Source organism: Hyalella azteca, unplaced genomic scaffold (genome assembly GCF_000764305.2).
Source record: "Hyalella azteca isolate HAZT.00-mixed unplaced genomic scaffold, Hazt_2.0.2 contig3662, whole genome shotgun sequence".
In the NCBI taxonomy this organism is placed as follows: Eukaryota; Metazoa; Arthropoda; class Malacostraca; order Amphipoda; family Hyalellidae; genus Hyalella; species Hyalella azteca.
In genome coordinates, this window is record NW_025933904.1 from 7,644 (window position 1) to 20,104 (window position 12,461).

General features: G+C 38.4%; 1 protein-coding gene across 1 annotated transcript; it reads left to right on the top strand.

Moving 5' to 3' along the window:
• The first annotated feature begins 5,071 nt into the window (after positions 1-5,071).
• On the top strand, positions 5,072-8,756 carry LOC125177625 (protein mono-ADP-ribosyltransferase PARP11-like). The gene is made up of 3 exons (XM_047879735.1): positions 5,072-6,379; positions 7,043-7,147; positions 8,164-8,756. The coding sequence occupies exons 1-3, from the start codon at positions 5,250-5,252 to the stop codon at positions 8,267-8,269; spliced, it is 1,341 nt and encodes a 446-aa protein (XP_047735691.1). The 5' UTR covers positions 5,072-5,249; the 3' UTR covers positions 8,270-8,756.
• Positions 8,757-12,461: the final 3,705 nt, after the last annotated feature.

Genomic DNA, 12,461 nt, shown 5'->3' on the forward strand with positions numbered 1-12,461 from the left:
CCTGGTCGTTTCCAATAAGGACATCGTTATTTTTCTGAGGCCCCACTGCGGCTCTGATTTTGGCCCTTGACTGGGCATATTTGTAGAAATATTTGGTATTCTCGCGAATGGCAGCCACCGCTCGTGCCTCCGCAACTTGTTGTTCAACTTCGTGTGAGTCCTGCAACTGTCGTTTAGCGTCCTCAATTTTCCATTTTCGATGTTTCAGCCTCCGCCTATCCATATTACTGGAGGCGGCCGCTATCTGGCCGCCTTTTTTTCTCCGCCTCTCCATATTCCGTGGCAGAACGCACACGTCTGTCCTCTGTTACGGCTCAAGCTCACTCATCCTCTATTCATCCTCTATTCTAATACTAAACTCAATACTTAATTCTATGAAGACAGGCTACCAATAATTTACAAATTCTTTGATTCGTGTTGAGAGGAGGGCATAGGTTTAGAAAATTAGTTAATAAAATAACTTGATAATGAAAAAGGCTAACTTTCAACTATCGAATGATCGTCCACTACAATGTTACTTTGTACGGATATATGGTAGCAACTACTCTGGAATTATACATCCAAGTTCTGCATCGACGCACATCAGCATAAATAAATAAGCCTTGCGTGTGCGTTGATTCTAGCGAAAGAATACATGGTAGAGATGGAACAGCACATATGCCTTCTGAAATAAATTTATGAATTAACTAATAAATTTTGAACTATACTTACAAAAAAACAATCATATTAAAATACATACATAACATACAATCAGAATACATAAACACATACAGGCACATAAAATGCAAATAAAACGTATTTAAAGTAAATAATAGTAAGCAGTTTCTACCTCATAACAGTGCATAGTACTCAGGGTAGTAGTGTTGCTCATCATACTTGACGAATATAGTGGGTCGAGCCAGATTGTCAACCGTGGTGTCAGCACGACGGTTGGATCTGTAAAAATCAGTCTTTTATTTTAGGCAAACATCAGTAGAGTATCCTGCATAACATCACCACACACATGATTTGTGGTGCTATGAGTACATATCAGTAGAGTATCTTCACAACATCACCACACACATGATTTGTGGGGCTATGAGTACATATCAATAGAGTATCCTGCATAACATCACCACACACATGATTTGTGGGGCTATGAGTACATATCAATAGAGTATCTTCACATCATCACACACATGAAACTGAACNGCACAAGTTTAGAGTGTCTGCTGTAGCAATAGGAAACTATTGATTTACCAGCAAGTAGCAACACGGTAAATTGTAATAGAATTTTGTCAATTATCAGACTTATAAAATGTGATCGTGCTAAATGGTGCTTATGGGATAAAAATGTCAATTGCCCTCTGTGCTATAATTTACAATCAAATGTTGATATTCATATCTCAGAGTTTTATGATCATTCACTTTAACAATATCTTGATGCCTTTTTGATTCAAAATTATATTGAGGTTGGCAAGCCAACCATTTTTCTAGTTCTCTGTAAACAAATTTATTTCTTTCCATGACAGTCGCAACTCCACCTCACGAAATTTTCTAAATTCTTTGTAACCTTGTAAAAAATTCTTCTAATTTTGAATGGTAATAATGCATTTATTTGCCCTTATTGCAAGAAATATCGGTTAATGATCACAACAACAAGTGCATTGCTATTTGGACGACGTCTCGCTCATTTATCCAAATACACCCTAGTCAGGCACCGCAAATGCCGCTGACACCACACATCCTGCTTTCGTCCAAGCGCACAGCGCACTGGTCGAGAGGAGCTTGCTGGAGCTATAGAAAAAGCAAATCCAAAGCCTCTGATTGGTCAGTTAGTTGGATGGTTTTGATAATACGCTTTTAGCTAAGTCTTACGTACGAAATTTTGATAATGCCAAAATTAGGGTGTACTTACGTAACACATAACTTTTTTGTCGCAAGTACAAAAAGTTACGAACTTTTGATAATTCGGCCCCAGGGGTCGTTGCCGCCTAAGTACACTTAACGGCTTAAGTATACGTAGTGGAACAAGTACATGTAGCGGCCTAAGTTCACGTAGCGGCTCGAGTACACGTAGCGGCCTAAGTACACAATGCAGTCTAAGTACACGTAGCGGCCTAAGTACACGTAACAGTCTAGGTACACGTATATATTACCTTATGAGATCTGCAATCGGAAATATTATGAGGGAAGACAATACAACTTGTCAAATTGAGGGAAGACAAAAATAAATTAATCAATACAACTTCTCAAATTTGTCTGGCATCTTATTATAATTATATTATAAGATTAGAAAATCTGCAATTGAGACCAATATTCATGAGACGCGACGAACATTGATGGAATGCTAGACACTGAGACCTACACTGAATAGGCAACGAATAGGGATACGAATGAATAGCCTTAAAATCAAGGGAAAACTCAAGTTAAATAATACAAGTAATTTTCATAAATCATTGTTTAGTTTTGCCCATCATAAAATTGTGAATTTGTAACGACGAATGCAAAGCGAACGAATTTCAACAATAATTTGCACCAACCTTGAAGAAGAAACCTCAGCGACCGTGTTAGACAATGGCTCGATAACATGTGAGATCTTAAGAGCTGCAGTAGCTGATACGGAGGAGATAAGGTACTGGTGCATAGGCAAAAGCGATCGGTGAAAAAAAATCATGGCAGAGTGAGTGATAGTGCGCTATATCTTATGTCATATATTATATAGTTGTCAAAGTTCCCGTTTGTGTGTTTTTTTATGCTTTGCGTTTGGGATTTCTTCACGCAGACCCTGAATAAGGTATGTGTGGGCGTGCATCCACAATGAAAGGGATCTAAATCTTCAAATAGCGGTAATGTAACCTTACAAGGCAATAATATATTTTAGACTTTGTTTATTCGAAATTGTATATTTTCATGAAAGTTAGAGTTTACTAAGGGAAATTGTTGTGCGGAGGAAAGCCTTGAAGCACATACCAAGAAAGAAGCTCCAACCTATAGTGTTAGCGTACGGAAGTAGTTCATTTATTATAATCAACACGTTTCATTATTTCAAAGCATTAGTGTTACATGTTTTAATTACGTGTGTTCTTATTACGTCTTATGAGGGTTCTGTGTTAAACGTGGTTTTAATGAGTATTTATTAAACTAACAGGCCTCAGTTTTATGATAATTATGAACAAGGGCATATATACGTAGATTTGGGTTTTACGGAATTCTGAAATTACATCGATTATCGATCCTGGGCGATTAACCATAAATTACTTCAGAAATTCGACCATGATGATTTTCAATGTTGACTTCCAAAAAAATCGGCAACATGGTTTTATTTCACTAGGCCGCATAGCCACTAAAACACTGTTTCGTCTGGTCTTTCAATGTTTTTTTCGACCAGTTTAAGAATTTATACAAGATGAGCTAATGCAAATAATAAATATATACCTGTATTTACGATCCACAAAACCAATTAATTGTTAATACAACATCAATTTAAATGCATTATGAAGAAACAATTTTTACTTGCGAGGAATGTGGTAGGCTTCAGATTTACTAAGTAATAAAAATACAAATAAGGACCTAAGATACACGGACAGTTATACACTTGGCAGCGCAAGATGACTCTCAGAATATTTCATGCATCATATTGTCAAAAAGTGACTCACTTTCTTATCCACAGCTCAAACATGGAGCGGATGTAGCACTGATACGCCCTTTACCCGGTGCCAAACTGGGTCAGGATGACCCACACAAGTGCAAAAAGCGAATAGCTATTTGGACAAAGTCTCATTCATTTCACTGAGTGAATTCTCATGTGCCATGTACTCCTCATATCACGAGATTAATAAGAAAATAAACAATGTGATTGGAAATGAGTTTTGCTCGATAGTCATGAAAATTTATGACGAAATTGAAGATTTTGGGTTTAATTGTTCGATAGTCAATTGCTTTAATTCTGTCAGGCTGGTTGCCGTAGTGGCTTACTTTAGGCGCGTTGTAAGTTTTCGCATGAATAGGTTACGGCAAAAATCGTACAGAAAGGTTGCAAGGAAACACTGGTACATTTTATATTAAATTGAGAAATTTAAGTTCAAACCTTACGTTGACAAATATCTTTAGTACATGAAAAAGGTAATTTGAACACAATCAAAGTTCAAAATCCATCGGTTAACATCGCTAAAATCTTCTATTTTTACCAGAAATGTTGAACCGTAGAACACTCCCGTAGAATGGTACGACTCCCGCAACGATCGTACCTCACGCACGTTCGCAGCCTTGCAGCCGTATTCCCAGTAGCCGTACGGCCGTACCGCAGTCGTAGCCACGCGTCCCCTTTCAAAGTTGCTCTTTCTTCACAGCCGTACTTCCCGCGCTTTCATTGATGTCTCACGGCCGGTCTAACCGTACAATTTATGATGACCGAGCTTCTGAATAGTGGCATTCAACGGGGTTACTCCATCATCGACGGGGTTACTTCAAGCTCATTGCCGTTCTTCTGCTGTTGGTGATCGTGATCGTGTCGCTTCTGATGATGCCTGACCGTATCGCAATGACCCTACCGATGAGAATTGTTGCTCAGTGCTCGAAAACTTGAATCTTCTGAGTGCTGGCGTTATAATCGTTGGCCGTCTCGCGGTCTCTCGCGTTGCCTCACGGCTGAGTCACAACCGTGAGGCCCGAGCTCCAGCTATTTGAACAACGACGCCTGCAATCATGCTTCTCTATACCCAATCAAGTTCCCAAATCGCATTTAAAGTGTTGCAAAACAAGCATATATTGTGATGGTTTTCTGTTAAGACAATACCAGTCCATGTCCTACTGCAAATTAGGCAAAAAGTGTGATATATAATGTTATTTTATATATATTATCAAGCTTCAGAAACTGAGAGGCACCTTTATATATTAACCTATGGACTTTATTCATTTAAGGTGCTCTACCAGTTGGCAAAAATTTAAAGTGTGAGACCTTGACCACACTACTCTGGACCACGCTACCCTGCATTCTCATGCTATCACCACGTTATCTTGAAGATTTTTAATGATGTTATATCAGTTGGACTCGAGCTGTTGTCCCAGTTGTTTCGTGCGTTTAGTGCTGTTGTCCCGGTTGTTTCGTGCTTTTGGTGCTGTTGTCCCGGTTGTTTCGTGCGTTATTGCTGTTGTCCCGGTTGTTTCGTGCTTTTGGCGCTGTTGTCCCGTTTGTTTCGTGCGTTTAGTGCTGTTTTTCCGGTTGTTTCGTGCTTTTAGTGCTGTTGTTTCGGTGGTTTCGCGCAATCATGTCGTCTCCTCTGGAGTCTGATGGTGAGCGTATATTTCTGTTTTTAGAATCCACTTGTACTCTATTAATGATGTTGTTTCGGTTGTCTGGTAAGATTATAATTCTGTTTTATCCATTACTTGTTATGTTCTTTAAGCTGTTGTATTGGTTATTTTGCATGTTCTTTAAGCTGTTATATCGGTTCTTTTGCACGTTCTTCATAGCGTCACCTCAAAGGAACGGAAACCGCGATGAATTTTCCAGCGTCGAATACGAGTGGTTTTTCTGCGATGAAAACAACCAGTGGATCAAGTACGGCCAAATTAGTTCTGGAAATGATACGAATTACGTCCCTTCCCAAGGTTCAGATGACATCGAAAAGCATTACCAGACTCAGCCTCGCCAGGTGATGACAATCAAGAGCCGGCAGCATACCTACGAATTGAACTTTATGACCATGACGCAAACCAACTTAGGTACCAAAGTTCAGCGACCCATATGTCGTATAGTCAAAAATGCTGGCAGTAACAACGGCAGTGGTGCGGTATCCATGCACGTGGCGTACGAATGGTACTTCAAAGAGGACGATGAATCGTGGGTTAAGTTTGACTCCAAAGGTAATACTGTCAACACAGGTGCCATTGAGAGACAATTCCGGTCTGACCCAAAAACCAAATTCAAGTTTACTGCCGGAATTCAGTCGTACGTTTTAAACTTCATCAAAATGACCCAAACCAACACCTCGACAGGCAAAGTACGAGAGGTACGTCGGCCTAATCAACCGGTATCCCTGACTGCATCTAGTCCTTCGATTGCTCAAATTTCCTCTGGACAAAAGTGTTCTACGATGTCCCTACCAGCAAACCATGCTGAATACACCAAAGTTTTAAAGCTGCTTAAGACCACCTTACCTAAATGTAACCCCATCAGCATAGTTAAAATCAACAATCCGTACCTAGAAACAGCGTTTAAAAACAGGAAGATTCAACTACAAAATCAATATCCAAGTGTTAAATATAAGGAGGAATACCTCTTCCATGGTACCAAGCCTGCTAACGTCAAAGCCATTCTTGAAGATAACATCGACTGGAGACTTCATGGATCCTGCACAGGACATATATATGGAAGAGGAGCCTATTTCTCAAACGAGTACGTTATTTAGGCACGTAGCCTCATTGATATATTTGTAAATATCTGAACCATTTCTATACGCAATCTTCGAATCGTGATATATCATTCATTATGAATTCGTTTTATGAGGTCACTCTTCAGTTTCCGTTTGCGGTCAATATTTTGATCTGACCCAAGCTTTCTTCTTAAATATTTATCACAATTTTAAAATGTCTATTAAAAAACCTGAGCATACCAAAAACTTGGACTTTACAAAAGCCCGAACCTGAGTAGGTGACCGGATACAGAACTGTGTGATTATCAGCGAGCATGCTCATTGCTCAAGTATCGGCTGAAGACCTACGGTGCTGCTATCTTCAACCTGTCTGTCAATGGTCTGATTACGTGTTCCAACGTAGTCTGTGGCTCTTAGGCTGAGTGTAGTTGTAGTCGCAGCCTAAGCTCTTCCAGTTTAGGCTTCGGCTTCCTACTCTTACGCTGAGGCTAGACATTGGCTAATGAACTAATGGATGAACCAACTAACGCTTGGGACTAACAATTCTTCTTATTTTAGCAATTTATCTACACACTCTTTAAATGATCCCGCAATAGAACTTAAAGGAGAACTATAACTATAGGCCGGTTGTAGTTCCTACGTTATTAATCGAGTCTCATTATTATTTTCTACATTTTTCAATGCAGCGCCAAAATGTCTCACTTCTACGGAAACGCCATCTTCGTTTGCAAGGTCCTGGTGGGTCTCACCGTCGTCGGCAACTCCAACACAGTCAAACCTGCGAAAGACAAGTACGTCCTTCGGCATAAAAGGTGCTTATACACGGGGCGACTAGTCGCGCCGATTAGTTGAGTCGACTACAGTTTTACAGGTTAAGAGCCTATACACGAGGAGAGTGTTTTCAGTACAGTCCGCCAGCGCTAGTGCGACGTTGGGAGTTGTCGAGTAAGGTGTGTGCATGGTGGAAAGCTGGAAGCCAGCGAGAGCTCCGAAGTTGTGTGTACTACAGCGGCTAAGATACAAGCAAGAGAGAGAACGACGCAGCGATGCACACAAGGAAGGCCAAGGCGCTACTAGGCACACTCGAATGGCTGAAAGCAACTTGAGGTGCTCTGGGTGCAATGCAACAGCTAGTTCCCTCTGATGACGTCAATCATCACAAATATTAGTTGCGTCGACTAGTCGACTCACCTAATCGACGCAACTAATCGCCGCCCCGTGTATAAGCAGCTAAAGCGCCCAACGTACGAATGCCGTGGACATTCACTTTTTTTACGATGCTCAATATTGATTAATATATTTGTGTGTTATGATGATGTGCAAGATGCCCAACTAATGTGTACTCAATACTCATAGCACCTCACATACTGTGTGGAGTGCTGGTAAGCAAGATACGCATCTGGGGCCATACTTTCAAAACTCGTGAACGTAAGTACTTACGCTCTATTTTCTTGTCTATGATTGGTGGATTTTGCTTGAAAGGCCGTCAATGATTGGCTGATGAACTTACGATCTCTTAACTTTTTTTGAAAGTATGGCCCCAGATGTGTACTCGTATAGCACCTCAAATCCCTTTAGAATCAAGTTTGGCTAGCAGTTGTTGAGTAAAAATAAGCTTCAAATTACCACAAAGTTAGTACTCCCTTAACATGAAGTCAGTACTTTAGCGGTAATGCAGAAAGCAACTAAATGTTACAATTGTGTCCATGACGTGTATCCTATTACCAAAACTATTGTTTCCTCTTACATTACGAACATGACATTAGTCATCTGGATGCCTGCTATAGAGAAGTTTGATTTCTTACAGATCCAATCGCCCCATTGACACCACGGTTAATGATGCTGCCAACCCGACCATTTTTGTCAAGTATGATTCTCAGGAGTACTACCCTGAGTACTACGCGGAATGTTGAGGTGCCTAACCCCACACCTGAGTACCACGCGGAGTGTTGAGGTGCCTAACCCCACACCTGAGTACTACGCGGAGTGTTGAGGTGCCTAACCCCACACCTGAGTACCACCAGTGCAAATCATGGAAGCTTCGTAATCAAACCTGACACCACACGGCACACGTGTCCTCAACGTCCAACGTTCGGACTCGAACGCAAGTTTGTAAGGAATTTACACGAATATAATCGCTTTTAATCTTTATTTGGGAATCCACCGGACAAATTTTCGAGGGCAAGAAAATCAGAATTGAAGAAACAGTGGAGCAACTGCATCCAGAGAAAAAAAAACATTTGATTATCTGACAAACGCAGATAAAGTATTCTTATAATGCGTATATTCTGTATTCCTATCTATAGGCATATGATTTGACAGTGAACTTAATGCACAGTATTAACCTTGCGACACTAAATACGGCAGCAGCTAACAAACGAGGCGTTCCTTACGACACAGTTCCCGCAGAATGGGTGACGTGTGATGTGCGTCATTATACTGTAACGTAACAAAAGAACTTCTTGAATTACAATAAAATATAATGGGCTGCTTAATTGAACAATATGATGTCAAATATAATCGTTTGGTTAAGTGCGATCAAATATTGATTTACCATCCTTTTAAATTATTGCCGATGGCTCCATTTAGAAGTGGCATAGATGCCGTTCAGAGGTTTGATTTAGAAAAAAATGCGCAAAGGGTGGTTATAGCTTGGCCCAACTCAGCTAATTTAGTAAATAAGTTAATTAGTGATGAGGTTAAGGTTTTAGGCCGGCAATAAGGCCAAAGTAATTAATGCGTCATAGACGACTTCGATTTGTTGGGTCCAACCAAAGGAGTGAATTTGCATGCATTAATAGGACTAGGAGCCCATTCCCTGCATGAAATCAAGTAAATAAAGAGAGAAAATGCACTTATTATGCTGTACATTATATTGCAATCTAGAATGCACCATTTGTCACCTCCTTCCCCGCTCTTAACTGTCAATTTCTTATCCTAGACGTTAAGAAGTACTCAAACTTAATCTTCATGGTCTTCCTTAAATTGAAACGGAACAGAATTTCTTATAAGTTCAAGTTGAGAGAGAAATCGATCAATGAAACATTACCAATTTAAATGAATGTTCAAACGAGATAAGCGTTATGTTGATTTACTTGTTACACTCGTCCGTTCCATACGTTAATGGTATTCGATAAATATAGCTGCATAATCTATGCCCCGACTTGCTTCGATTTTAGAAACTTGGTCACATTAGAAACTTTAATCGTATTACAAATCTGACCGTTTTAGAAACTTGACCGTATTAGAAACTTGACCGTATTAGAAACTTGACCGTATTAGAAACTTGACCGTATTAGAAACTTGATCGCATTGGAAACTTGATCGCATTGGAAACTTGATCGCATTGGAAACTTGATCGCATTGGAAACTTGATCTATTAGAAACTTGATCAATTAGAAACTTGACCGTATTAGAAACTTGACTGTATTAGAAACTTGACCGTATTAGAAACTTGATCGCATTGGAAACTTGACCGTATTAGAAACTTGACCGTATTAGAAACTTGATCTATTAGAAACTTGGTCAATTAGAAACTTGATCATATAACTTGATCATATTCATGTATGCCTGTTGCGCATGTAACTATATTGATGAAAATTTTAATATAAAAAATTATTTAAAATTGTTTGCTTATCCATTGTACTTGAATCATAAAGACAAAAGTTTACTATTTCTCATTAAATGTTATATGTATATATTGGAATAAAGCCGAGAAATTATATCTAATTACACATGCATTTAAATTATAAATATAACTATGTTGGACATAGTGCAATACGTATAATATGTGGATTTTATTAATTGAACCTGAATAATGAACAAAATTCCTCCAATTCACCAAATCCCTCAGAGAACCGAGTCCATCATGAACATCATCAAATGGGCGACAATATATCATCTTTATTTGTTTGAGCTAAAAAAACTCTTAAGATTTTCACTTCTACCATATCTTGCTGAGTCTTGGGAGCATATATTGGCAATAAGAATTTACCGGCTAATAAAACGCTGAGTAATCCACCATATCTTTATTGAGAACGTTTTCAATTAAGATATGGTCAATACACTTGGCATATTCTTCGCTTTAAAATTATTCACGGAAGCTTGTTCCCGCTGAGCGGTCAGGACTAGTCACTAACATTCTGTGTAAGCTGTCGTCCGTTTTTATTTTGAGATAACTTCAATTTAAGTTGTGATATTTATGAATGGTGATTAAAGTGAAAGTAATAACTCAGGCTAAGCAACAACACCTTTCTTATTTACATTTATGATTGTTGTGACTTCTGAACCTAAATATTTAATTGAGTTCAATTTAAATTATTTAATTAAATACGAGCCGTTCGATCGCTTTTTTTTTAAATGCTTAATCTGTGTCTTAATTAATCGTTAGGTAATCTTCATTAATGATTAAATATTGAAAAAAACACACTTTTCTGTTCGGGAAAAGTTCAGTTGGTCTTTCTAGGCTGAAGTCTCAAGGCTTACTGAACTTAAAATGTAGGCTAAACACTCGCAGAAATGAAGATATTTTGTCCAAATAGCGATGCACTTGTTGCTTTTGTATGGGTCATCCTGACACAGTTTGGCCTGGCATAAGGGTATATCAGTGCTACGTCCAGAAAGTGCGTCACCATTTACACAAATGAGCCATTTATTTTTCGGAGTCTACAGTAAGATAAAGGAATTTTCAGACATAACTGAGAAACCTCATCACCGAACTGACACATTAATTGTTTACTGTAAAATTATGCATTTATATATGTCTTGTGACTTAATAATTCATTTCAATTCTCATATATGGTGAGTAATCACAACGAAAGTATTAAAAATGTAAAGGAAATATGAAGTTACGATATTTTTCAGGTGAAAATTGAAAATTTACCACAATTTTGGTCTCTTATATTCGCGGAATGATTTCGAAACAACTTCTAGCCATCGATGAGACATTTTTGCGCTCCCCGCCATCCCCGTTTGCGCTCGAAGAGTTTTCTTTAACGAAACAAGCCGCTAGAAACGAGCAAACTTAGCAGTCTAGGATACGTAGCAGTTTAAGTACACGTAGCAGCCGACTTCTCGCCTGTGATTGGTGGGTTTAGATGGAAAAGCCGTCTGTGATTGGCTGACGGAGTTACGAACTCGTAAATATATTTTTATTTTTATTGTGTTCGGTCTCGACAAACTGGAACTACTGCAATGCCTGAACTGCCACAAAACACCTCGCTCTTAAATACATTTTTACTGAACAGCAGGGAGCAGGAGTTATTTTAATTTTAAATTGAGACTTTTTAATTTTTCTCGAGAGACTCGCAGTCTTTTTACTGTTGATATCTTATAAAAATTTGCTTGGTTGATATAGGCGTTATTGCTGTTATGCGTTATAACAAGAAATTTTGTTCGACTCATTGAAAAAACATATAAGAAGATTGTTACTAAAAAGTATGTTTTGCACTGATACTAAAATTAGTTAGTGTCTTTATAAAGCTTTGTCATTGACTGACATATTCGTACGAGGATCAATCTGCGTAATGCTATTCGTACGGTGTGCATGTGAATAACCCCACAGAATTGAATATAATGTAATATAAATATAATATGATATATATATAATATAATAGAAAAAGTGTTGGCACCACAGTAATAGGCCTGTTGCCAATTCTCTTACTTTTCTTCACTTCTGTTCAGAGGAGATCTAAAAATCGGCCTTTTCACCGGGCCCCCAAAATAGGTTCGCTTCAGTGTTCGCATGGAAAATGTGCCAATATATTAAAAGATGTTAGGACGAATCTCTATAACATTATAGTTTTAATGCAACATTTGGCCCTTTAGAGATATTCATTTTTTTTCTTATTTGGTATTAATACTAAACAATTTCACTCGTCAATAGTTGCTTGTTGTAAAAACATTGTTATAAACTTACGTCTGAGTTTTTATTTGCTACTATTTGCTTTTTGCTACTACTTTTTTTTGCTGCTACTTTTATTTGCTAAATAGAATGAATTATACCGTTACAGAAAAAATTTATAAAAAATATCCAGTTAAACTACAGAAAATTTATTTCCAATTCAGGTCATGTTGTAGCTCAGGGGGAAGCGAGTGGTTAAGATC

Bases quoted from the DNA above. Each gene is read 5' to 3' on its own strand.
- LOC125177625 (XM_047879735.1), top strand. From the start codon at position 5,250: ATGTCGTCTCCTCTGGAGTCTGATGGTGAGCGTATATTTCTGTTTTTA. The intron at 6,380-7,042 runs GTACGTTATTTA...TTTTCAATGCAG, and splicing joins GGAGCCTATTTCTCAAACGA to CGCCAAAATGTCTCACTTCT. The intron at 7,148-8,163 runs GTACGTCCTTCG...GATTTCTTACAG, and splicing joins GTCAAACCTGCGAAAGACAA to ATCCAATCGCCCCATTGACA.